The sequence below is a fragment of the Diuraphis noxia genome, unplaced genomic scaffold, assembly GCF_037042655.1.
Source record: "Diuraphis noxia isolate RWA-SAM2 unplaced genomic scaffold, SU_Dnox_SAM2 contig0004, whole genome shotgun sequence".
NCBI lineage: Eukaryota > Metazoa > Arthropoda > Insecta > Hemiptera > Aphididae > Diuraphis > Diuraphis noxia.
Window position 1 is genome coordinate 40,831,048 of NW_028301714.1, and position 26,730 is coordinate 40,857,777.

The window sequence follows — 26,730 nt, forward strand, 5'->3', positions numbered from 1 at the left end:
GTTATGGCCATGCTTAAGATCATGACGGGACTGATGAAAATGGGGGGACCGTACATCAATCCCCACTGGCGCCAATTGTGCTACTGGGAACTGCAGTACGGGTACGTCCCGTACAAAGATATGGCCGATATGAAAGATGAGGTGGTAGAATGGTTGTGTGACCGCAACTCATTGGGGGGGCCACAAAGGGGGACAATCGTGATAACGGTCTCGACGACACACGGACATTATTGGACAATTCGCGTCGCAGATTAGCAAGGTGGACCCGTTGTGACGACCACAACGGATGATCAGGTCGCGCTCGAACTGGTTACTCCGTACCGCGAGCTGATGCAGGTCATGCAAAAGGTGGAGAGTGGGAAGATCAGGCCAGTGGTCAAAACCGGTAACAAGGTAAACCGGAAGATGAACTACCTGTCCCACGTGCTGGAAGAAGGCTTCAGGGGCAGCATGGCATCCACGTTGTTTGCAGGGTCCACGGGTAACGAGGCCATAGATATGGACCTTATAAAGGCAGTGAGGGATGAGAGTTCGTGGAAGGTACCCCTCGACCAGGGCAACTTCGACAAGCGGCAGACCCGCACTTCGGTTGCCGTGGTGATGAAGGCCGTATGGGATTACATAATCCCATTGACGGAGCAAGAGCCTGACATCCAACGGGTATGGTCAGCGCTATGGGACTCGCTATTCCATAATGGATCGCGGGTGTCCGCCGGGCGTTTCGAGGGGGAGTGGGATAACGGGCTGCCCTCCGGATGGCGGTGGACGGCAGTGCTGGACACCATCATCAACATAGCTAGCTTCAAAGTTATATGGCGGATATCCGAGGCAAGGGTGGGCAGGCCCATAGTAATCGGGAACCTGTACGCCCAAGGCGACGATGTCATCCTTAGCACTAAGACCGTCCAGGCAGCCACGGTGATCATGGACACCTACGAGAAATTGGGATATGAGGTCCATCCGCTAAAGACCTTCATATCCCGCAACAGGGCAGAATTTCTCCGGCGGAGCTATGAGAAGGCGGGGGTGACGGGGTACATCGCCAGGTCGACGGTAGGCATACGGTTCAGGAACCCGGCCCAGGAGGAGCCTACTGCGAGGGCTGAGCGCGTGTACAGCGAATTCTGTCAGTGGAATTTGCTGGCGCTAAGGGGGGCTAGCCCCCCTAAGGCAGCCGAGTGCTTCCTTGAGAGCGTGGTCAACCAGGGGGTTAACGGTGATGATGCGCTCAACTACATCCTGACCCCCAGTGCAATGGGTGGAGGGGGCTTGGATCCCCATAGTAGGATGGGGTCGGCCATGGTCAACCTGATAAAAGGGGGCAGGCGGTGGCTCACCCTGTACGTGGAAAAACGGTATAGGGTGCTGGCCGTCAAGAGGGGCTGTTGGGATAAGAGGATACTGGATGCCGAGTGGGTACCAGACCCGGTGTCAGCAGCCAAACTTGACGCATCACTGGCCCAGACTTGGGGGTACCGCGAATCAGCCATCACCAAGGTGGTGAAGGCCGACTTCGTGGAGGTAGAGCCAGTGGCACCAAGGCCCGTACCGGTAGTTACCCAATGTCCCAACCCCAATGATATTTGGGATCTGGGGCACGTACCGGTACAACTTAGGGACCACATAAAGCGGCAGGCCGTTAGGGAGCGGAACGAATTCAAGTCCATGCACCCAGCGGCCTGGACAGTCGTGGCGGCACTGAAGGCGCGTATGTCCAGGGCCGTGTACGACAGGTACATCCTGGGGGACATATCCGCACCGGGCCCACTGGTGGAGAACGTGGGCAATAGGTACGGCTGCAAAGCCAAGAGGTGGGCAGAGCGGATGGTAAGCGCCGCTCTGTCGATAAAGAACATAGGCTTTGGTCGGTGGAGGAGGGCCATTGGCCAAGCAAACCGCGTTGGTGCGACGTGAGCACTAACGGAGAGATTGGCAGTGAAGCCATCCACCGGCGCCTGGGAGCAGCAACAAGCGGAATAGGGTGCAGATGTAATCCCTGCCGGTACAGGGTGAAGGAGTGGGGTTCACCCACCGTGACACACCCTGAACCGGGGTGGACTCCGGGGAAGTATGCCACACACTTCGCCCGCAGGCTGAGGGCAGAGGAGCAGAAGTACGGCCCGTCGCTGCACTGTGGCTGTACATCACCGGGGTGGGAGGCTCCAGGCAACGAAATGATATGGAGCCTCAAACGGTACCGCATGGGGAAGGGGCACAGGTGCAGCTGTTGTGTGCTGTCAAGGGGGTTGCTTGAGGATGGCCTGCACCTATTAGGCAGGGTGCAGCCCGGCGCAGTCACCAGCACCGTGGTGTCACAGTATCGTCACCTGAGGGCCAAGAAGCCCAACGCCTGTCAGCACGGGGTTATGGCCATGCTTAAGATCATGACGGGACTGATGAAAATGGGGGGACCGTACATCAATCCCCACTGGCGCCAATTGTGCTACTGGGAACTGCAGTACGGGTACGTCCCGTACAAAGATATGGCCGATATGAAAGATGAGGTGGTAGAATGGTTGTGTGACCGCAACTCATTGGGGGGGCCACAAAGGGGGACAATCGTGATAACGGTCTCGACGACACACGGACATTATTGGACAATTCGCGTCGCAGATTAGCAAGGTGGACCCGTTGTGATTCCAAAATGAGAATGCATGTGGCGTGGTCAAGCTCTGACTTATTTAGAAACGCGGGTGGACGCGGCGTTGAATTACCGTTACGGCATAATGAAATAAAGCGGATAACGCGAGCCGTCACTCGGACCATTCGATCAAAACATGAAAAAACGCTGAACCATTCGACGACGGGCGCATCGTCAGCACGAACGGCACATACAATTGGTCGAACTTCGGGTAACTCAGAAAGATCACTCGGAGGGGGGAAGCTTGTTTTCCAATCAGAATGATCAGTATAGATTACAGACGGCCCGTGCCAATATAACGAAAATTGTGCTAACTCGGATGGCGTGACGCCCCGCGACGCGCAATCAGCAGGATTAAGAGAGGATTGCACGTGATACCACTGACAATTCGGCAACAAAGTTTGGATTTGGTGCACACGGTTCGAGACATAGGTCTTAAATAAATCGTGGGGAACCGTCAACCACGATAATACTATCGTCGAGTCGGACCACGCGTGAATGCCAATTATGTTCAACTGCGATGAGAGAGCTTGGCTCAGCCGTCCTAGCCAACGGGCTAACAATACCGTCGCGTTCAACTCGAGACGTGGCACTGTCAATGCCTTTAATGGCGCTAATTTAGTTTTTGTACCTAATAAAAATATACATTTATCCGACGGGGCGTCCATGATCCGCGCGTAGACAACAGCTGCGTAACCGCGTTGTGACGCGTCGCAGAACCCTAACAACATACACCGCGCGCCATTACGTGCTTGTATGTACCGTGGAACTCGGACAGTGAGTAAGGACGGTAGGTCAGCGACGAAGGCGGCCCACTTCGAATGAATATCAACCGGTAAAGGTGCATCCCATGGCAACTTCTCGTGCCATGTCTGCTGCATAATTGATTTTGCCAAGAACGTTGCCGGCGCGAAAAGTCCCAACGGGTCGAATATCCGCGCGACTAATGATAATATACCTCGTTTGGTGTATACAGGCGCGGGGTCTAATCGAAGTGCACAACAAAATTCGTCCGACTCGTGGTGCCACTCGATTCCTAATATCTTAACACTGAATGCATCGGCCTTATCAAATGGTAACGGACCTGACCCGCGGCACTCGACCGGGACAACCTTTAAAATCGAAGCTGTGTTTGTCGCCCACTTTTTTAATTCTAACCCGGATTTGCTTAAAACTGACATTAAATTCGACTGAAGTTCAAGCGCCTGATCTTCCGAGTCTGCGCCCACACAAATGTCATCGACATACGTTTGACGTTCCAAAGCATAACGTACTAGTTCGTAATTACTGCAGTCATCGGACGCTATTGATTGTAACACACGCAGCGCAAGGAAAGGCGCGCAATTTACCCCATATGTTACCGTGTTAAGCACATAATCTTGAAGACGATCGTGTGGGGACTCCCTCCACAGCATGTGTTGGTACTTTCGGTATTCAGGTAAGATCAAAATTTGCCGGTACATTTTCACCACGTCGGCGGTGAATGCGTAACGATGAATTCTAAAACGCGTTAAAATGTCAACGATATCTTGTTGTAGTTTCGGACCCGGTAATAAACAATTATTTAATGACGTTCCGCGATAGCTCGTTTCGGACGCGTCGAACACAACGCGTACAAGCCCGGATTAAGGGGGGGGCAGGGAGGGCCATGGCCCCCGGGCTTCAATCGTTGGAGTTTATTTAGGGGCCTCATATTTGTCCATTACTTTTTTCGTTATAGGAGGCTTTTTAATGCATAAATCACATAAAAAAAAAATCGATGATAATATAATATCTGCTGACGTATAATCCACGGTAAGGTGATATTTTGTTCCGCGGACATTTTGTTCCTTTTTGGGGACATTTTGTTCCTTTTTCAAAATAATCAATTGCGGAACAAAAAATCCTAAAACGGAACAAAATGTCCTACTGAGACATTTTGTTCCTCAGGGATATTTTGTTCCCCTCGGTGGACATTTTGTTCCATTTTGTGGATAACTTGATAGGTTCAAAAAAATTAATAACGGAACAAAAAATCCTAAAACGGAACAAAATGTCCTAGTGGGACATTTTGTTCCGCAGGGATATTTTGTTCCCCTCGGTGGACATTTTGTTCCATTTTGTGGATAACTTGATAGGTTCAAAAAAATTAATAACGGAACAAAAAATCCTAAAACGGGGGGATATTTTGTTCCCCTCGGCGCGCGGCGCGGCGGACCGTTTTGTGAATAATTTGATCCTTTCATAAAATGTAATAAAATAACTATCCTACCTAAATATATTTATTGGACAATAAGAACGGCTTGGTGAATAGGTATTAAATATTTTATTACTTTATTATATTATAATTATTATTTTCAAGTGTTTGACTGTTGTACACTATAAAATAAGATTAATTTATTTGAAGAAAAATTACGTAGGTATTGGTGCACACTGGGTATAAGTTTAAGTTTGGCAAGATTAGGGGGAAGGCAATAAAACTTATTTTAACAAAATATATTGTTTTGCATGTATTGGAAACGCTCTTATAGTAACTAGATAGTAAGGTGTAACTGTTTAAGGCCCTTTAAATAAGGGAAAAGGGCCTACATACGAAGCTCCTTTAGAAGGGGGGCTGTACTGTTTGTCATGCATTCTATGGATGAAAATTATCAGTTTTAGATTTATTTCATTCTGCAACATCAACAGCAACATTTTTGTTTGTAGGTAATGTAGGTAGTATTCAATGATAAAAATGTTGAAGTTAATTGTTATTTTATTTACATGTTTTGAATTTAAGGTATAAACACTATAAACAATGGTAGAAGTATACTCTAATTATCATATACGTCTCGGTAACTTATAAAGATTGTTTTGCACCCACTAACCTATTTAGTATTTTTAATTAATATTATTGTGTAATTCATCTATACGTGTCAATAAGACTACAGGTGATAATAAGACCGATGAAGTTACAATTAGACCATAAGTAAATTTATTGGTGGCATTAAATCCATTTTATATTTTGGGTACCTAGACTATTTGTTGTGACTCGTTAGTGTAAGTTAGTGCATTTTAGCACTTCGTTATAGTGCTCCATCCCTTAAAAATGTATTCAAGTTTCGAACCCTAGGAGGCACTGTGCACATTTCTGATTTAAAATGTTTCATTCGTGTATGCTCAGTTAGTGCTCCAATGTGTCAAAATTCTTAAAAAACTACGTGTTATACCTACTTTACCAAAGCACCCCTTCATACTAATTTTATAGTTCTTATTTTGCAATTACATAGTACTTATGACATTTTTGTGAATATTGTTATGCTTATTTGAAAAAAAAATATATTTTAATTAACTATGAACATTGAATTGAGACTTGCTATTAATCTAATTTTTATCAACCATAAGTAACATTTTCCAGGCGTTTAATTATAATATAATAATGCGTTATATTGAACACAATGATACAAATTGATTGGAAACAAATTTACAATTTTTTAACATTACCCAATTAATCAAATTTATATTTCTAGGTTCTTCTGTTTATATTAATATTACTCTTTTTGCAGTATACATATATACAAATATACTGCTAACAGTGGTAACTATAAAATTGTGTACAACTTAGGCTAATTATATTATTATCTACTTCTTTACTATTAGCCTTTTAGGTACAATGATTCATATTGATTTTATCAAATGCATTAGATATATTATTTTATTAATAATATTATTATAATTTTTATAATACAATATGCTACTCGAAATTTGCTTATCATAGTTTATTTTCTCTGTTGACAAACGTTGTCAATAGGGAAGGTCAATTGTATCGTTTTAAAAAATAACATTCAAGTAGCAATAAGCAAGGGGCTAGGTAGGTAAGGGCAAGTACTAGAATTTTAATTTTGATCATTTAGGCCAGCAAAAGCAATGATACCACAATGACAACTATCATCATTAATAATTATTGTAATCATGTAAAATTAGTAATATATTATAAAATCTGTTTTAGGCAACTACAACGGCTACAAGGTGTGTAATTACTGAAAACCTATTGGCTATTACGTACATTAACGCAATGATGAAAATCATTGGAAGCAAAATGCACCTTATCTATATCTGAGTTGGGTAGCAAGTTACCAATGCTAGACGATAGTGGGAAAGATTATACAAATTTTACAGTCCAGTTAGTCATAAAAGAACTTTTCTCAATATAAATAAATAAATACACACATATATACATATATATATATATATATATATATATATATATGTATATTTATATTTTACCCCCTTATATTGACGTCCGCGTCCTTCAATAATAGTTGATAATTATTATTGCTGTATATTTGTTAGGTATTTAATTATATATTTATTATACATAACCAACTACCAAGCAAATAATCTAAAGTTTTGTTATATTTTATGGAAGATGTATTTTATTTTATTATTTAGATATAGGTTCCTAGTGTTCTTACACAAGGAAGTGCGTATTCTAGCCGATAATATATCAGCCGATCCGTATTCTAGCCGAAAAATAATTTGTTGGATAAATAGGTATATATTAGCAGAACCATAGTCCATAGTTTAACCGAAAATAGATTAGCTGACAAATATTACAGCTGAAGCCGCCGAAGGTATTTTAGCCGAATATACAATATATAGTGATTATTGCAGTTAGTTATCATATTAATTTTGTTTTTTTTTTAATGTATTAATTTATTAAATTGTGTAAAATTACATAACATAATGTTAAACACTTCAACAAAATTTGTGAAAATCTCGCAATTAATAATAGTGGAAGTACTAACAGTTGCAATGACCTGTGTGGTTTCTGTGTGAAAACTATATGTTATTACATTTTATTATCAAGGACAAATTACCTTAATAACAGTATTTTACAGAAAAAAACGATGGGTATCTATAATACAAAACAAAAGAGTTAGAATACGTAGTATAGGTATATAATTACCGCTAGAAATAGACAGCTCTAAAGGCTTAAGAGTTAAGGCTGATAGGAGATCTAGCCCTGCATTTATTTATATTTAATAACTGTTGTTCTGGCGTCTATATGAAAAGGTGACTACTGACTAAAGTACCTATCCATAGGTGAAAAAACCAGACCTCAAAATGATGCTGAGCATTGGTCTGGTCGACCAAAACCTAATAACAAACAAAAACATAATAGTAAAAAAAAAATAAACAATACGTCTGTATTTAAAATGTTCACACTTTAAAAACGACTTGGGATTACAGAATTAATCCCACTTATAGCACAGATCTAAGGGTAAAACGTTAATTTACTAGGTAAATTTCAAAAAAAAGTTCAAAATAATAATTATCCAAGACGTTAAATGGACGTAAACTGTAAAAAACGTATGGGTATTCGAAAAATCACTTAATGCATTTTTCAACTTTTTTCTACCCGATTCCGGGTGAAATAATGGTCGTACGTACTTCGACCATGGACCTTTTTGAATGGTCAAACACCAAAGTACCAGGATCTCAAGTTTCGTAGAGATCGAACGAAAACTCAAATTCCAAAAAACACGAAACTACGTTATTTTCTAAGTACAACGAACACATAAAAAATCATAACTCCCGAACCAAAAGTTGGATAACCTTGATATCAGTACCAATCGATCTGAGGAAAAGTACTCTATAAAATCCGACTACCAAAATGGCTCCAAAATATAAGTATCCATGCCAAAAAACCCGAAAAATAAAAAATTTGAACTTTTGAAGCCATTAAAGACGGGGAATAACCGATCCTACTGTCATGAAACAAGATGCCGAATTTGATCACCGACCACCAGGCACCAATCTACCCTTATCTTGACCTTCAGAAATGTCTTACAAAAACTGAACATTTTTAAATTTCACCTAGAGGGGGGGTTTGATGACCCCCGACTCCAGGAGTACATTTTAGAGGGGCTTAATCGAAAAGTTTGGTTAAGAAATGGTCCCCCTTAGCTAATACCCGACCGAGAATACTTAACTAAAAAAAGGGGTAGAGGAAACTATTAGTATTTTATGCGCGGTCGTCCCCGTCCATAAACCATTAGCGAAATCGCTCCAAAACGATTTGTGGTTGTGCAATGGTGGATAACGTTTTTTTTCTCTCTCGACATTGTCTCAAGTCATACTAATTATCGCCCTAATTTTCTAATTAGTTAATACTCAATTTTGAAACTAGATAATAAGTCAATATTAATAAGAATTTAGGCGCCGATTTTACTAAGTATATTTATTGATGTAATTGTGAAAATGTGAATAAAGTAATTAATTTTAGTATCAGAATCAGATTATTATCAAAATTCATTGACAACATTATTATTTAATATTTTCGTATCAAAATATTAGATATTTATAAACCGTGCGCCTCGACACGGCGATAAATAACCAGTTTCGACAATGGTTGTTGTACTGCTGCTTGTGCGCGCATTGTGTAATGTGTGGTAGTGAGAACCGATTTAGAACACATGAAAATTGACAAATATAAATTCTTTTTTTCTTTGTAGGTATTTATTTAAGTAATAATAGTTTATACTGTTTATAATACAGAATACTTGATTGTTTAGTACGCGAGAAATAGTGTAATTCCAATTTTCTACTGTTGTGCACTCTTGATAACATCTTTAATGTTCATTGTTGTTGGTGTTGTCGGACTGTCGGTATTATTATATAAAAGTTATTAATTATAACATTAATAGCTCAAATGTATAGGTATATTATTTTATTTATTTAACTACGATTATAATAAAGTTAAAATGCAAATGGTACAAATTTTTGAAGTTCCTGGCATTCGTGCAAATTGTGCTGTGTACAAAGACGTTGACGACAATGTTTATTGGATAAAACAAAAAAATCCCAGTTATTATATATTGAAATGCAGTAAATGGCGAATATCTGATCAAAAGTAAGTGATCAACAATTTAAAACATTATATAGGTATTTTTATTAGGTAGGTAATACCTACCTAATATATAATGGATATTATTATTTTTTTTTTTTTTTGGGTTAAGGCTTCGACAACTGAGGTCATTAGCCTGAATGGATATTATTAAGGCCTATATATTTTTGGTATAATACTACAATTGTACCTATACTCTATAGGTTGGTAAGGAGTGCTTCAATATCTTGTAGTTGGAATAATTGAATAATATATAATATATTATAATACATTATTAATATGGCCTTATGATTGATCATTAGGGCCAGAAAGTTTTTTTTAACCATTAGATTTATTGCCAAGTGCGCTAGGAATGCATTTCAAGACACAACAAAAAACATATCAAAAGTTTATACCTAGGCATCTAGTGCATATTTAGTGGTTTTTAAATTTTAGAGCAAGTTTCTTAATTTTACAATTTATTAGAGCATATTTTAAAATATTTTATGAAGAACCAGTATGAAAATTCTTGAATAAAAAAATTAAGACATTAATTATATTGAGAAAACTTACAAGATATTCTTATATCGTATTTTTCAAATTTCCATTTGACATTAAAAACAATGTTTTTCTCCAATTGGTTAATATAATATATTCAAGCATATTATCTAAGCGCATAATATAACTGCATACATATTTCTGTAGTTTTTAGTGTATAAACTTCCGGGTCCTATTGATCATTAATATACCTATAGTACCTATATATTTATTCATTTACAAGCTAACACCTTGAACAATTTATAATATACCAATACCTACCTAATATGCAAGAAAATGGTTGATAATGTTCGTCACAATTTTTGAATAGAAATGAAAAATATTTTTAATGTTAATTTTACTAATCTATATCTATTCTTTTTTAGCTGCCCGGCAAGAGGGAAAATCATGCTCCCTGATATGGAAACGTTGTGGTTGTACAAGTCACATAAACATTGTAATAAAAATAAAACACTATTGGCTACTTTTAGAAAAACTTTAATAGATAGAGCGACAAGAGAACAAACAAATCATAGGGTTATTTTCAATGAAGTGTGTGCTAGACCAGAGTTTAGGAGTGTACATGTGCCATATAAAATGTTTAAGAGACAAATGTCAAAAGCAAAAAAAGAAAATTTGCCTCCTGAACCTAATTCTATGTTATCGTTCAAAAATCAAATGTTGAATGACTTTGCAGAAAAGGTACAAATTGAGGGACAGAATATTTTTTTTGGACAATCTGGAAATTTGGAAGATGGCATTTCACTTGTGTTTATTGTTCCAAAATTAAAGAGGTTGGTTTTCTTTAGTATCTATTTATTTTTAGAGTAGGTAGGTAGGTAATATAGATGGTTCTTGTCTATCATACACACTAAGACTAAGCATATAAATCATAGACCTTATAGGTACTAATATACGGAGAATATAAGGCCGAACAGTGCAGTCTTGCCGCTGGCACTACATTCATACTACGACCACTAGTATAGTCTATGATATAAATAAATGCAGGTACATAGGTCAGCATTTTTGAAAGAGAGGTGTTATTTTATAGTGTAATTTTATATTTAAATATTTGGGGATGGGGACTTCACATAATATCCTTCATTGAATCATAAAATCACACTAATAAGTTATGTATATTATAACTATTGGTACTTAATAAATATAAATTTAATTAAAAATAAATAATTAATTACAAAATATTTTGGAATTTACTATTATTATATACATAGAATCTATTCCAATTTATTGGCTAAATAGGTATTTTATGTTATGATATATTTCAATTTTCAAACTATTATTTATACATTTTCATATTAAATCTAGGCTCTTGAGAAGTGGAACCGAATTTATCATCGATGGAACTTTTAAAGCATCTCCAAAATTTCAAGGTGAATGTTGTCAACTTTTTGTTATCATGGGAATGTATATGGACAACGTAAGTTTCATATATTTAATTTTATTATAATTTCCAATGCACAACTATACAAATGTACAATTTATGGAATTATTGAATTTTATTGTTTTCCTGTTTATATGTGTATATTTATCCAAATAATAATTTGCTACTTGTATAATGAAGGATGTATCGAGGATAAATTTCCAAATTTAATATATACTAGAATATTTTTAATAATAAGTTTAGTTAAAATACAATTTTTTAAATCAGTCTTAAAGTGTTGATTATAGGAGATATATAGGTATTACAATTGAGATACCTAATTTATAGGCATTATGTTTAAATGTGTGGTTGTATTATTAAATTCTAACATAATTTACAGGGTTTTCCATTAGTATATGCTAGATGTTACATACAACTATACTAAAATACTATATATATTCCTAATAACTATAGAACAAAGTATTTGTCATTTTAATTTCATACGTGTGATTAAATTTAAAAGTTATGCTAACCTTACATTTTTATGATTACTTACATTCAGATCAATATTATACATGATTTTCCCCAAAAAACCGTTCTCATTAATTTTTGTTGGACTTTTATAACAAATAGTGTTCTTACACCTTAAAAAAAAAAATCATATATTTTTTTAATATATAGGTAATTTAAGCAGCATAATGTCTGTTAATAATCGAGTTCACAGAACAAATAATCATCTCGAAGTCAGTCATATGCATTTAATGAAGCACATTCAACATCCTCACCCATCTCCATGGATTTTTCTTGGTACTTTATTATATTATTATAATTTTTGATATTATATATTATGCATAATTATCAATGTGTATTATATTTCTTTATTTTATTTTTAAGTTTTATAATTATAATTTATAACCATAATTAAGTCTATGTCTTTATTGTACATACTTGTTTATAATGGACAATAGATGAGACCTGACAAATTTAAATTTATTTCAAAACAAATAGAATACTTAACAATTACCTATGATTAACATAAGCATAACATATAGTATTTCCATTTTAATAATTTGCATTTATAATTACAAATAAATTCTAGACCCAAGTAGTCTTGATATAAATTGGAACCTAAAAATCTGCATATAATATTATTAAATTAAAAAACAAGAATTAATAATTATTTTTATATATATTTACAGAGAAACTTATTACCTTCATGAAAGGAATTACAAATGACTTTTTATTAGTTCAAGATGGTATAGAAATCAGACATGAACAACCAAAAAAATGGAAGGTACAAGATAAAAAAATTCGTGTTGCTACCAAAAAACTGTGCCATGAAAGGTTCAGTGAATTCGAATTTCTACTATATACAAAGCATACTACCCCGAATTTTGGCATGGATCGACCAACCAGCAATGGCTTTGGTAAGGTTAATTATTTATATTTTAATAAATTTAATATTGTTTGTATTTATACATATATATATAAATTATTTATAGATGAAACTGAAGAACATAACATTACCACTCGTGCTATTTATCGCCCAAATACTTCACTGTCTACATCATCCTTGTTAATTGGGTCTGATGTAGAAGTTGGTACTCCTAATGCTACATCGACACCAGTTCATATGCCTCAAATAAGTTTCTACGCAGAAGAAGACGTACAAAGTCTTAACACTTCCCCGTTAGTTAATTCATCATTTGGATCTGATGTAGAAGTTGGTACTCCTAATGCTACATCGACACCAGTTCATATGCCTCAAATAAGTTTCTACGCAGAAGAAGACGTACAAAGTCTTAACACTTCCCCGTTAGTTAATTCATCATTTGGATCTGATGTAGAAGTTGGTACTCCTAATGCTACATCGACACCAGTTCATAATATGCCTCAAATAAGTTTCTACGCAGAAGAAGACGTACAAAGTCTGAACACTTTCCCGTTAGTTAATTCATCATTTGGGTCTGATGTAGAAGTTGGTACTCCTAATGCTACATCGACACCAGTTCATAATATGCCTCAAATAAGTTTCTACGCAGAAGAAGACGTACAAATAATGCATAGTCCTATATCGTTACCGATTATAAATGTGTCTCAATTTCATAATGATGAAGAAAACAATGATCTTCAAGAAGAAATTGACTTATTGGGAAATTCATCATTGTCACGTACTTGGTCTCCTAGAATAGTTATGGTATCACCACCTACTGTTGTAACACCACCTCCACAATTTCCACTTTTTCCGCGTCTACCACGACAAATTAATTCCCCGAGTATCGAAATTGAATTAAACATGGCTATAAGTATGTATAGTTTATTATTTAATATATATTTTCCCATGAGTATTTAACAAAATAATTATTTTTTCCAATCATTGTTATTGATTTTAGGAAGACAAGTATGTGTGGCATGTCTCAATGAAGAATATGCTAATGCCAAAATATTTCCTTGTGAGCATATATGTTTATGTGGGGATTGTGTGCAACATTTAGAACAAAATGTCTGCCCCTTATGCAGATCTCCAATTGAGAAAATTGTGATTTATATTTAATTGTTTAAAATAAATTTTATTTTTGCATACATTACATAATTTATTGTTATTATAATAAGTAGGTATTATTTATAAACAAAGAAATAAATTTAATATTCATATAGTGTTAGGTATTTACCTAACATAATTGATTAAGTACCTAATTACCTTCAATTCCAGATCTGATCATATGAATATTATGTTACAGTCAAATTTTTTAATGAATATCCCACTATATATGATTAAACTGAATTATGTAGGGAAAAACTGAAAGAAAAAATAAATATCTTAATATATTGATATTTATATTAATGTATTTTTTGTAAATAAATAATAAAGAAGAAATAATATCATTGAAAGTTATAAAATGTATCATTACAATAACCAACGTTTAGTTAAATAGTAAAATGGAGTATCATGAAAATTTAGCCTCCTGCCTTTTCCTTTAAATGTATATTGCATTGTCAATTGTTTGCTGATGAGTTGCTTCTAAGCATGAAACTGTGGCCCCGCAACTCGTCACTTTTTCCACGTTTGGATTTTTTACCATAATTAATAAAGTTATGATTACATTTATATTGTTAAATTTAATAAATGAGTTTTAAGTTTGAAATTGTTATTAATTTTAATATATTATATGAATAATTCAACACTTATATTATGCACATGGTCAATTCTTTTTATACCTATCTACTTTTAATTTAAATTAATCACAAAACTAAACTAAACTAAAGGTTTACAATTTTTGGAATTTTCAGACATATCATTCCCAAAGTTACTATGAAAAATTCTGAAATATATATAATATATATGTATGTGTGTGGGAGGGGAGTCTCTCCCATAGAGGCACTATAGATAGGTATTAGTATTAGATATACATTAAAAACCTACTTACTGAGATTCAAGGTTACTATTAGGTATTATAAAAAAATCAATCCATTTAAATGTGAATGTAAACATAAAATTTATTAAATGATTTTTATTTTTAATATAAGTTAAAAGCATATGACATTTGTGAAGATCGTATTTTATAAGTTATACTTAATATACTATTCAGGGTGTACCAACTAGTGTACATAAATATTTAAACAAGTAATATTAATAATATTGCTTTTTGAAGCTGTGTAAATTAATTTTCATTTAAAATTGGGTAATTAATTGTTTTTATTTAAGTAATAATTGCTTTTTTTAGTGGTAAGATCACATAAATGTATTTATTTTTTCTTCACTCTCCTGACAAAATAATATAATGTAGTTTATGGTACTTTATATTCCTCAACAGCTCTAGATTAATTTAAATTATTGTTAAATAACATCTTTAATTACTCATATTATTATTAAGAGTATTACCTTGAGTAGGTACCTGCAAGATGCCTAAAATATACAGGTAATATTTAAAAGTTGTAATTGTATAATTATTTATTAGATATGTGTACACCTAATTTTAACCTACAATAAATTGATACTTATCAATGCTTAGGCATTATAAAAAAATAATAAACAATCGCTTTGCCCCAAATCATAATATATTAATTATTATGAAATTATAGATTACTTACACTTCATAATACTAAATAAAAATAGGTTACCTAAGTAGGTACAACAGAATCTTTATAAGCTGTAAATTTATACTAGACGTATATCATATTATCATGATAATTATTATAGTATAGGTAGTTCTCCCATTTTTAAACATTACATTCAAAATATGTAAATAATTTAATAATATAATAATAATTAAAATAAACATTTTTGTCGTCAAATAAAAATTTAAACCAAAACGCTGCAGATACTTATTTAACTTACCTATTTCATGAATCATGATAAGGAATGAAATAAATCTAAAACCGATAATTTTCATTCACAAAACAATATTGAACATCGGTTTTACCCAGTATTCCTCTATACAGCCTCCTTCCTTCAAAATGAGCTTCATGTGTAGAACCTTCTCCTAAATTATAGGGTCTTCCACAGTTACATCTTACTATCTAGTTACTATTGAGAGCGTTTCCAATACAAAAAAATATACCTACCTATTTTGTTAAAATATACATTATAATAGGTATATAAGGTTTATATTTGCCTCCCCCTAATCTTGCCAAACGCAGTGTGCATCGAATACATATTCTTCAGATAAATTTATAGTGTAGGTACTACAATCAAACACTTGAAAATAATAGTTAGTAATTTTTTATTGTATATAAATATCATATAGTGAATTCATATAAAATATTCAAAATTAATCAAGCCCTTTTTATTGTCCTATAGGTACTTAGGGTATAGTACCTACCTAATATAGTTCAAACTTTATATTTATCAATAGTATATTATATAAACCAATTGAGCGTGCCTAACCAGAAATATATTTTGAATATGTTTACAGACAGAAACCAAAATGATAAAAAAAAAAGTGAGTAAGTGGATGTCGCTCTGTTGTACATTAGGCGGTGGGGTGGACGGTGGACCTCTGACTATGGTAGGTTAGATTTGAATGCAATGATAGGTAGGTATCATTCAGGGTCGGACTGGGGGCTATGGACCAATTGCGCCTAAAACAAAATTTGTATTTAAGGGTCAATATACCAATTGCACTGCATATATTTTTGGGTCAGTGTACCAATTGCGCTGCATATATTTTTGGGTCAGTGTACCAATTGCGCTTCTTATATTTTACGGTCAATATACCAATTGCGCTTGTATTAAAATTTGCCTGATATTTATTGATCAATTGATTACTAGCTAAAGTGACTGGTTTTAATATATTTTATACCAGTATCGGGAATTTTATGAAACATTATTATTATCACGCACATATTTTGATCACGGAAGTATGCATTTGAGTGATGTACGAAAATTGTATTATATATTTTTTTAAATTAGCATATTATTATTATACCTCGTGGTGACTAAATGAATTATTTTAATATCTTAATGTAGGCAATTGTTCTTTTATACTTATGATGATTATATTCTCCTTTCCTCGTAGTGAAAAAATGTATTATTGAACAAATATATTATTCTGTAAACTAACCAAATTATATTATTCTAAATTGTAATGCCATGTTCAAATTATAATTAAAAAAAAATATTATTATTATTAAAGCATGCAAAATACAAATATCATGTAAACATCATATAAACTCAAAATCTTATTACTTTATGATTTAACCACCTATTCTCTGATTATTATTAATATTATTTTATTTTAGATTTCATTGACTAAACTGCATAAACCTTGTAAAACTGTATAATACATGTAAAAAATGTATAGAGCGCAATAATTGGTCTATCGACCCTAACATTTTTAGAGCGCAATTGGTCTATCGACCCTAAAATTTTTAGAGCGCAATTGGTATATCGACCCTTAAATGTTTAGAGCGCAATTGGTATATGAAAAGGTAATTTTAAGCGCAATTGGTAAACTCCCGGACTGGGTACCAAGGGCCTCACCGGCAATTTACTTATAAAAGGTCTCTACAATAGTAATAAATAATAATTCCCTTAAAAATATGATTATTTTTTTGCACTAAAAATTATCATAAATTAATTAACTTTATAATTTGCAATTGTTACTGAGACAACATTATTATATTACTTATCTTTATTTATTGTTTTTTTAGTTATAAATTAATTGACAATTTATTTTATAGCAATTTTTAGGGATCGATTGTAATAAATTATCAAAATTGTTGGTATCTACTTCATTTTGATAATTGTTAAAAAATGTATTTGTTAATTTAAGGCAAGGAGGAGAATGTAGAAGATTTTATAGAAGAGATGTACCTATAGAATCAACGCTTTGTGTTAATTGTTAAGACATAATATAAACAAATAATGAAATAACAATAATATTTTATTTCATTTTAAATACAACTTTTATAATATTATAAATCAAGGATCATCGAATTTTCGATCATTTACGAATTTTCGTGATTTTTACGTATGTTGTCAAAATTAAAATTTGAATGCATGTAAAAAAAAATTTGTGCCTATATATTTCTTTTATTTTTCAACTGCTATTGTAAAAATATATTATGAGCCTTGTATTAAATTCTCAAATCTTAGAATTAAAAAGAAAAACTTTTATGAATTTCTATCTATGATAATTTGAACATTGCCGTAATTTTTATGTATTTAGTCAACATTTGAACTATAAACGGTTATAAAAAAAAAAATGTGTGGCTATATATTTCTTTTATTATTCAACTACTATTGTAAAAATATGTTAGGAGCCTTGTATTAAATTTTCAAATCTTACTAATCTTAGATATAAAAGGAAAATACTTTATGAATTTCTAGTTTAAAATAATTTGCGAATTTTCGTGATTTTTATGTATTTTGTCAAAATTCAGACTTTGAATGCTTTAAAAAAAAAATTGTTCATATATATTTCTTTTATTTTTCAACTGCTATTGCAGAAATATCATAGGCGCCTTGTATTAAATTTTCAAATCTTAGATTTAAAAAGAAAAACTTTTATGAATTTCTATCTAAGATAATTGGAACATTGCCGTAATTTTTACGTATTAAGTCAATACTTGAACTTCAAATGCTATACCCGTTTTAGGATTTTTTGTTCCGTTATTATTTTTTTTTTAAATGGATCAAATTATTCACAAAACGGAACAAAAAGTCCACCGAGTGGAACAAAATGTCGCACTAGGATATTTTGTTCCCTTTTAGGATTTTTTGTTCCGTTATAATTTTTTTTTTTAATGGATCAAATTATTCACAAAACGGAACAAAAAGTCCACCGAGTGGAACAAAATATCCCCGCGGAACAAAATGTCCCACTAGGATATTTTGTTCCGTTCTAGGATTTTTTGTTCCCCTTTTGATTTTTAATTAAAGGAACAAAATATCCTACTTTTTTTTGTTAAAATATTTAAAAGGATCAAAATGTCTCCATAGAGGAACAAAAAATCCAAAAACGGAACAAAATGTCTCAAAAGGGAACAAATTATCCCGCGGAACAAAATATCCCAACACCATAATCCACTACCTATGTCAAGTAAACCTCTTATAATAATTTATAATAATAATAATATACAGTTTACTACCAAAGTGTATAATGTGTATAACACCTACCCGCATATTGCTACACACATTTTCAGTAATCGCTTGCCGTCACCCGTCGGCCATCACCCATCTATCGAACGAGCAAAAGCTATTTTTGTACACCAGTACACAACAACACAACACGTTAAAAACAAATGTGTCGTATTCTGTTATCTTTATTCGTTTTGAGTGTTTTGACTCTTGTTTAATTATTAATTTTTCGATCTTCATTCTTTCATCATATTATTTTAAAAATGAAAAGACATTTTGAAAGTGGTTCTTCAAAAAGAAAAAGAAAAGAAAAACAACAAATTGAAGTAAATAAGTACAGAGGATTAATGAGCAATTACGTTATAAATTCAGGTAAACACTTTTATTTTTTGTATATTTGTGTGAATAATCATAATATAATTTAATAATAATACTACGAAAATATCAATTTCATGTTTCATGTCAAAAAGAAAAATATTGTTAAACTTAAAAACATATTCTTAAATTGTATATTAGTTTTAAGAATTATTATTGATGATGTCTTACATGTTAGATTAACTTAGGTATATTGTTTTGTATTTATTTTAGGTACTGACAACCAAGTTCAAGGTGTGTCTGTACACAGTGAAACTGCAGTTTCAAATGAACAAAGTAAAATTACTAATAATCCTAGTCAACCAAACCAATTTAATTTAATGTTAATTGAAAATGTTCAGAGTAATACATTTTAAATACCACATTCAGCTGTAAATAAAATTGTACTATATTTTTATATGTGTTTGTGTTTATTTTAGGTATTGACAACCAAGTTCAAGGTGTGTCTGTACACAGTGAAACTGCAGTTTCAAATGAACAAAGTAAAATTACTAATAATCCTAGTCAACCAAACCAATTTAATTTAACGTTAATTGAAAATGTTCAGAGTAATACATTTTAAATACCACATTCAGCTTTAAATAAAATTGTACTATATTTTTATATGTGTTTGTGTTTATTTTAGGTATTGACAACCAAGTTCAAGGTGTGTCTGTACACAGTGAAACTGCAGTTTCAAATGAACAAAGTAAAATTACTAATAATCCTAGTCAACCAAACCAATTTAATTTAACGTTAATTGAAAATGTTCAAGGTGATATTACTTGGCAATAAGTTGTTATACTTTAATAAAATATGTTGATTTATTTTACTGTAGATATAGAACTTAAGATGAGAAATGTTTCTGACATTGAATTTAACAAGTTTAAAATAAGTGATCCATACTACTGGCCTAAAAAAATTAATGACAGTTTCAGAGAATATTGTATTCAGAAAGGACCTGAGTTTTTTCAAAATAACAATGATGATTTCAAACAGTCTGCACGTATATATGGTAATTTATTTATATTATATAGTTTTATTTAATCAATAATGAAATTAATTATTATTTTATTTTTGTATACTTAGATCATAAAAGGTTTTTTACGGCTTCCATGTTTAAACGGACTCTACCCAATGGAGAAATTGGTGATCGGAAGTGGGTAATGTACTCAATTAAACAAGGATCCATTTATTGTTTTATGTGTAAATTGTTTTCATGTAATTTCAATAGTCCTTTTGTTAGCAAAGGATTTGATAAATGGAAGAAATGTGAAAAATTATCAGAACATGAAAACAGTATTGATCATAGAAATGCATTTACAAAATGGTTGTTACGTTCAAATTCTAATCATTCAATAAATAAAGAAATGTTGGAACAAATATCAAGTGAGGCAAAATACTGGAATGATGTTGTGATTCGTGTGATTTCTGTAATTAAATTTCTTACATCTAGAGGTTTATCATTAAGAGGTGATAATGAAGTATTTGGTGTTACTAACAATGGCAATTTTCTTGGTATATTGGAACTTATTTCTGAATTCGATCCATTTTTGAAATCACACATAGAAAGGCACGGTAATAAAGGAAAAGGACATCCTTCATATCTTTCTAAGACCATTTGCAATGAAATAATAATTTTATTACAAAATAATGTTATTAATTTTATATTAGCCCAAATAAAAGAAGCAAAATATTTTTCTGTTATCATGGATTCCACTCCAGACCAATCTAAAGTAGATCAGATGGCTATTGTGATTCGGTATTGCACATTGACAAGTGTTCATGAAAGATTAATTCAATTAAGTCCTATTAAAAGTCATACAGGTGAATCAATATTTGTTCTTTTAGAAGAATTTCTTGAAAAAGCTGGACTTAATATAGCAAATTGTCGTGGGCAGTCGTACGACAATGCCTCCAACATGAGTGGGAAATATAAAGGATTACAAGCTCATGTAAAAAATAAATGTAATTTGGCTGTTTATATACCCTGCACGGCTCACTCCCTGAATCTTGTTGGTGTTCATAGTGTTGATTGTTGTATAGAAGCAGTCAGTTTTTTTGGATTTATACAATGTTTATTCAATTTTTTTAGTGGATCTACTCATAGATGGGACATTTTGACCAATACTTTAGATAAAAATGTAAAAGGCCGTTTACTTGTACTGAAATCGCTTAGTCAAACTAGATGGTCCTGTCACTCAGATTCTTGTCAAGCACTTACTCATAATTACATACAAATAATAAAAGCTTTAAAATGTATTAGTGAAAATAATAGTGAAAATGGAGACTCAAGAAGGGATGCTAAAATGCTTTTAAAACAAATTAAAAAAAAAAGAAACTGCGTATCTATCTTTTTTGTGGGATGATATATTGAATAGGTCTAATAAGACATCTATACATCTGCAAGACAGTTCTTGTGACCCGTTGAACGCGTTGAATTTACTAAAATCGTTGAAAAATTACATTTTAAATCTAAGAAACAGTAGTGTAGTTTATGAAAATAAAGTTATTGAACTTGGTCCAGAAATAAATAGTCTTTACCACGATGAAGGAAGAAGAACATCAAAAAAAAATGTAGATTTCTGTAGTTTAAATAATACTGTGTTGCAAGGTGGTGATAAGTTTAGAATTGAAACTCACAACATAATCATCGATAAATTTTGTTCTGAACTAGACAAACGAATTGAAGCTTACAAGTTTGTTTCAGACAATTTTTTATTTGTTACAAAGTTGTGTGTTCCAATTGCTGACACAATTGATGAAGAACATGACATTGAACAAAGCATTGAGAACTTTATATTGACCTACAATGAAGATGTAGATATTTATATAAAAAATGAAATCAAACAGTTTAAAGAGTATTTTTCCATATGCAGACCATCAATTGAAGACTATGAACAGACAGAACATTTTAATATAATTGATCTTTGGAAATGGTTTAGTAAAAATAAATTAATTGATGTCTTTCCCAATTTATACATTGTACTAAAAATTTATTTAACTATACCAAGTTCAAACTGTTCGGCTGAAAGAGCTTTTTCAAAACTAGCTAGAGTAAAGAACAAATACAGGTCAACATTAAAAGAAGAAAATTTGACTGCGCTTATGATATTGTCATCAGAAAACGACATTCTTCAAACTATTGATAATGAAGCAATTATTAAAGAATTTTGTAAAACAAAAGCAAGAAAAAAACATGTGAATTATAAATTATAAATAAAGTGATACTGATACATTATTCATTATTTATTACTATGAACTTATATATATTTATTATAATAGCTAAGTACCTACATAAAACATACATTATTTTTTTTTTTCATACAGGGCCTCATTTAAAATTTTGGCCCCAGGGCCTCAAAATGTCTTAATCCGGGCTTGAACGCGTAATTTCTTATCGCCATCGTCGGGACGGTACACTGCGTGATGGGGAATATAGTACACGCCCGGCGAGGTGGTGACCGACATGTGTCCTAATGAAATATACTCACGCATAAAATCTATATATAATTTGCAAAGTTTCGGGTCGGCCTTCAATTTTCGCTCGAGTGATTCGAATCGCTTAATGGCTATATCACGTGAACCTGCGAACATGGCGTCGGACACCGATGATCGGAATGGTAAGGGTACTGAAAATCGTCCCGAAGGCAATCGCACATATTGTTCGCGAAATATACGTTCACAACGCCCGTCATCGGTAAACGCCTCCGGAGCGGGCTCGGGCTCCTCCACTCGCCAAAATTTGTCCATTAGCTGTTCGATCGAAACAGTGAGAGATACGGGCATTGAATGAAAAGGGCCTATCTCAGTACCAGAGACCGGGCCGATCAATACCCAACCGAAAATCGAATTAAACGCGGCGGGAAGACACTCGTCGACAACGATTTTCCTACCACTCATTATGGACGGGTACATATCACCACCTAACAATATATCGATGGGGGCAGCGACGTTAAATGTGGGATCTGCCAATGCAAGGTTCGAATACCGATCTTTTATACCATCCGGCAAATTAGTACGCGGTAAGTCAGCCGTGATCGACGGTAGAACCCACGCGTGTACGGCTAACACCGGCTCGACTGCGAAACGAGGTTGAACTGAAACCTCAGCGCGACCTTGTATATCAGCAATAGGGACTCCACCTAACCCAGTGACCGGTGCCGTCCAACGAGCACATTTAAGACCTAGCCGTTTAGCGCATGCCGCAGTTACGGCACTAATTTGTGACGCCGAGTCGATTAATGCGCGCAAGGTTTGCCAAGACCCGGCATGGTTACGCGCGTGTACTAGCGCTGTACCTAACACGACCGACGTGTGGTTTGATTGTGGGAACACAGTAGACGCGCATAATAGCGGGTCTGGCGACTGAGCGTCATTCCTAGTAGGGATATCCCCCGAATTATGAACGAGATGGTGGTGCCTGCGCTGGCAAAGGTGGCATCGAATTTTGGACTTACATTTGTTAGCCCAGTGGTCTGCGGTAAGGCACGCAAAACATAACTTATTTTCTCGTACGCAACGGACGCGTTGCTTAACATCCCACGATTTAAAACGTTTGCACAATTCTAAAGTATGGGGCTCGTTACAGCAAGGACAGGCCTTGTTATGGTTGGTGACGACTAATGACGCGGGATTAGACGACAATTGTTTTTGAAACCGATCTCCCCCTTTGCGCGGTTGACTGCCCTGAACTGGTTTATACGGCACGGAACTTGTGTTGTGTTTGCGTGGTGGTTCACCGACAAGCTCCAAAATAGCTACACGTGTCTCAACGAAAGTTAACAACTCACATAGTGACGGAAAATCGGAGGTTGCGTTCGACTCGAACTCCTTACGGGTGGACGACGGTAACCGTCGAAAAGCCAACGTAAATAATAAAAATGACCCAAGGTCCAGAATGTTAAGTGTCTTCAACAATGATACAGATTCACTAAAAACACTAGAAAAATTTGTCAACTCCTGGAGTGACTCCTGAGTGGACGACGGGACACTCAACAATTTTTCTACTAACGACGCTGCCACCAAACGTGGACGGTTAAATCTGCGCGATAACGTCAACCATGCCAATTCATAATTATCAGATGCAACGGGTATGCCGCGCACCGCGTCAGCGGCGGGGCCATACAGACAACCTATCAGATGGTACATTTTGTCTATCGGTGCCAACTCGGGCCTATGATTGTCAACGGACGCCTTGAACCTATCGCGGAACGTAGGCCAATACCTAAAGTCCCCATCGAATTTTGGCAATGGTATCTCTGGTAGCCGCGAAGTCGAACTGTTTTGAACAATGGGTGTTTGTAACGGACCAACCTTTGACGTGGGATTCGAATTGATAAAAGAGAAGTCTACGGCCTCCGCACCCCTTGGGATCAACTTTTCCGCAATCGCTTTCGACTCAGAGATGAGCGCTCGTACCTCACCCGGCAGGTCCGCAGCGTAATCGCTCGACTTGTCTAGCTGTATTAAATAATCGAGAGCGGCGTCGTCCTCAGACCTAAATTGATTCCATAACATATCCAAATCCGTGACAGCAACCAAAAATTGGGGGATTACGTCGGGATTACTCGTGGCGCGCAACGCAAGCGCGTTCACTGACCGAATACTAGTTACCGCAGCCGCACGCTTTATCTCCGCGCGCGTTCTCAACCGAGTAACGCGCTCAAACTCCTGCTCGTCGCTCATTATAAATATCGACCGCCGGTCAATAATGTCAGGTTACAAACACACTAACCACAAGACACAATTTTTTTTTTTTTGGTTTAAATATACGTTACAATTAATATTATTAATCTACGGCAACAATAAAAATTACTTTAAGAAAAATGTAATTGGCACCGTACTATGATGTCCCACTACCGACGCTTACTGAACCCCCCGGGGGCCGTAACCACGCTCTGCTACCAATGTTTAATGCGCCCCGACTAAATCTCCGATAAATCGAGATTGTTAGTCGGAACTCGCATCGATGATAGGACGAACGGTTACCAAATTTCAAACGGTTTATGTTCCGTATAAGTATAAGCAACTACAAGTATTATTTAATTGGTGCCCAAGCACCCAAACGATGTATAATATAATGAATGATAAAATTGATAATAATTATTAATTATAACAGAACAATTGTTCAGGGCGCCCCACTAAAATGATACACACATTATAATAATATAAGTATAAAATAAAACAACAAATGTACGAATAAAGAACAATATAATACAACCCCGTATCTAGCATACAATTTGATTAAGCAACTACACTGACCATTGCCGATGTTCCGAATTCATTCGTGGCTTCGTCTCGCGTAACACGGCAGCAATCTCTTTATAAACCACGTGCTGGATTCCGGGTACATCTTGAAAATTATATGCGGCCGCCGTCTGGACCAGTAACTCGTGAAGATGAAGATTCGAGTACAATCGACACAACAAGACGCATAATAGACGATATTATGGTTTTGCGGCGCAATAAAAAACACGTGCACAAAGCCGATCGCATAAAACACTGCACGTGGGACAACTTCTATGTGTCGAACGACGATCACGTCGGAAAAATAATACAAAACACACTACCGTACGGTCGTACTAATCACAACGACGATGCGATATGCGGCGGTCGGTAATGTCTGTTGGTATTTGCATATTTTACAGCTTCAATTGTATTAAACTGATCACAGCATAAAAAGAGGAAGGTCCAACAACATGAGACGATCACGTCACACACAGACGGCCGACGGGTACTTGGACGTACCGGGGTAAGAAAAAAAAAGTCCGGTCGACGCGCGATGGTGGGGTCGTCGTTCGTCACGAGTAAACGTTTCCAACGTACACGCACACAACTTCAAGTTGCGGCCTAGTGGCGCGAAATTCCGACGAGTTTGAACATATACCCTATAATCAATCATAAATTCCTATATGACTTAAAATTCTTTTAACTCATAATATACTTTAGTGGTATCCATACAACTTGGTTTTGTTGTTTTTGTGATTGGCGTAGACTTCTACTTTTTGTTTCCCATGAGTATTTATTTTTTATTTTTATAATATATTGTTATGTTGTTTATTCACGAGACATTGTGTTAGATTAGTAAAATGTCATGCTAATATTTTGATACTCGAATCAATAGTTTGGTATAGTAGGGATATTTAATGGATTATATTTTATTTATTATTAGTCATCATTTGGACTATATTATAGTTATAACATATTTTTATTTTATTTAAATCTAAACATCTCTGTGTGATTATTTATATTTTATTTATACTTCTTAGTTTTTTTGGTTTGGTTTCCAGTAAATTTGGTTTTTTTTATAGTGTACAATGGCATTATTTATTTTGTAAATTATTGAAAATTAAATATTTTTCTTTTGTAGTCCGACATACTAGATT

The 26,730-nt window shown here is 34.5% G+C and overlaps 5 protein-coding genes across 5 annotated transcripts; 3 read left to right on the plus strand and 2 right to left on the minus strand.

Annotated features, from left to right (window-relative positions):
- Positions 1-2,418: 2,418 nt before the first annotated feature.
- LOC149056055 (uncharacterized) lies at positions 2,419-4,104 on the minus strand. The gene has a single exon (XM_089226998.1). The coding sequence runs from the start codon at positions 4,102-4,104 to the stop codon at positions 2,419-2,421; it is 1,686 nt and encodes a 561-aa protein (XP_089083124.1).
- A 4,645-nt stretch (positions 4,105-8,749) lies between these two features.
- On the plus strand, positions 8,750-11,851 carry LOC149056056 (uncharacterized). The gene is made up of 4 exons (XM_089226999.1): positions 8,750-9,515; positions 10,412-10,819; positions 11,352-11,463; positions 11,807-11,851. Exons 1-4 carry the CDS (start codon positions 9,367-9,369, stop codon positions 11,849-11,851), a joined length of 714 nt encoding a protein of 237 aa, XP_089083125.1. The 5' UTR covers positions 8,750-9,366.
- Positions 11,852-12,775: 924 nt separating this feature from the next.
- Positions 12,776-13,991, plus strand: LOC149056057 (uncharacterized). The gene is made up of 3 exons (XM_089227107.1): positions 12,776-12,833; positions 12,909-13,712; positions 13,800-13,991. The coding sequence occupies exons 1-3, from the start codon at positions 12,806-12,808 to the stop codon at positions 13,958-13,960; spliced, it is 993 nt and encodes a 330-aa protein (XP_089083233.1). The 5' UTR covers positions 12,776-12,805; the 3' UTR covers positions 13,961-13,991.
- Positions 13,992-19,097: 5,106 nt separating this feature from the next.
- Positions 19,098-22,684, plus strand: LOC149056058 (uncharacterized). Its single transcript, XM_089227000.1, has 10 exons — positions 19,098-19,360; positions 19,577-19,705; positions 19,783-19,911; positions 19,989-20,117; positions 20,181-20,357; positions 20,432-20,501; positions 20,577-20,920; positions 21,017-21,310; positions 21,753-22,498; positions 22,673-22,684. The coding sequence occupies exons 1-10, from the start codon at positions 19,252-19,254 to the stop codon at positions 22,682-22,684; spliced, it is 2,139 nt and encodes a 712-aa protein (XP_089083126.1). The 5' UTR covers positions 19,098-19,251.
- Positions 22,685-22,702: 18 nt separating this feature from the next.
- Positions 22,703-25,030, minus strand: LOC107172810 (uncharacterized). The gene has a single exon (XM_015523107.2). It carries the CDS (start codon positions 25,028-25,030, stop codon positions 22,703-22,705), a length of 2,328 nt encoding a protein of 775 aa, XP_015378593.2.
- Positions 25,031-26,730: the final 1,700 nt, after the last annotated feature.

Coding starts and splice junctions, on each gene's coding strand:
- LOC149056055 (XM_089226998.1), bottom strand. CDS start 4,104: ATGTACCGGCAAATTTTGATCTTACCTGAATACCGAAAGTACCAACAC.
- LOC149056056 (XM_089226999.1), top strand. CDS start 9,367: ATGCAAATGGTACAAATTTTTGAAGTTCCTGGCATTCGTGCAAATTGT. Junction 10,820..11,351: donor ATTGTTCCAAAATTAAAGAG/GTTGGTTTTCTT, acceptor TATTAAATCTAG/GCTCTTGAGAAGTGGAACCG. Junction 11,464..11,806: donor TGGGAATGTATATGGACAAC/GTAAGTTTCATA, acceptor CATAATTTACAG/GGTTTTCCATTAGTATATGC.
- LOC149056057 (XM_089227107.1), top strand. CDS start 12,806: ATGGATCGACCAACCAGCAATGGCTTTG. Junction 12,834..12,908: donor ACCAACCAGCAATGGCTTTG/GTAAGGTTAATT, acceptor AATTATTTATAG/ATGAAACTGAAGAACATAAC. Junction 13,713..13,799: donor TGAATTAAACATGGCTATAA/GTATGTATAGTT, acceptor TATTGATTTTAG/GAAGACAAGTATGTGTGGCA.
- LOC149056058 (XM_089227000.1), top strand. CDS start 19,252: ATGAAAAGACATTTTGAAAGTGGTTCTTCAAAAAGAAAAAGAAAAGAA. Junction 19,361..19,576: donor CAATTACGTTATAAATTCAG/GTAAACACTTTT, acceptor TATTTATTTTAG/GTACTGACAACCAAGTTCAA. Junction 19,706..19,782: donor GTTAATTGAAAATGTTCAGA/GTAATACATTTT, acceptor TGTTTATTTTAG/GTATTGACAACCAAGTTCAA.
- LOC107172810 (XM_015523107.2), bottom strand. CDS start 25,030: ATGAGCGACGAGCAGGAGTTTGAGCGCGTTACTCGGTTGAGAACGCGC.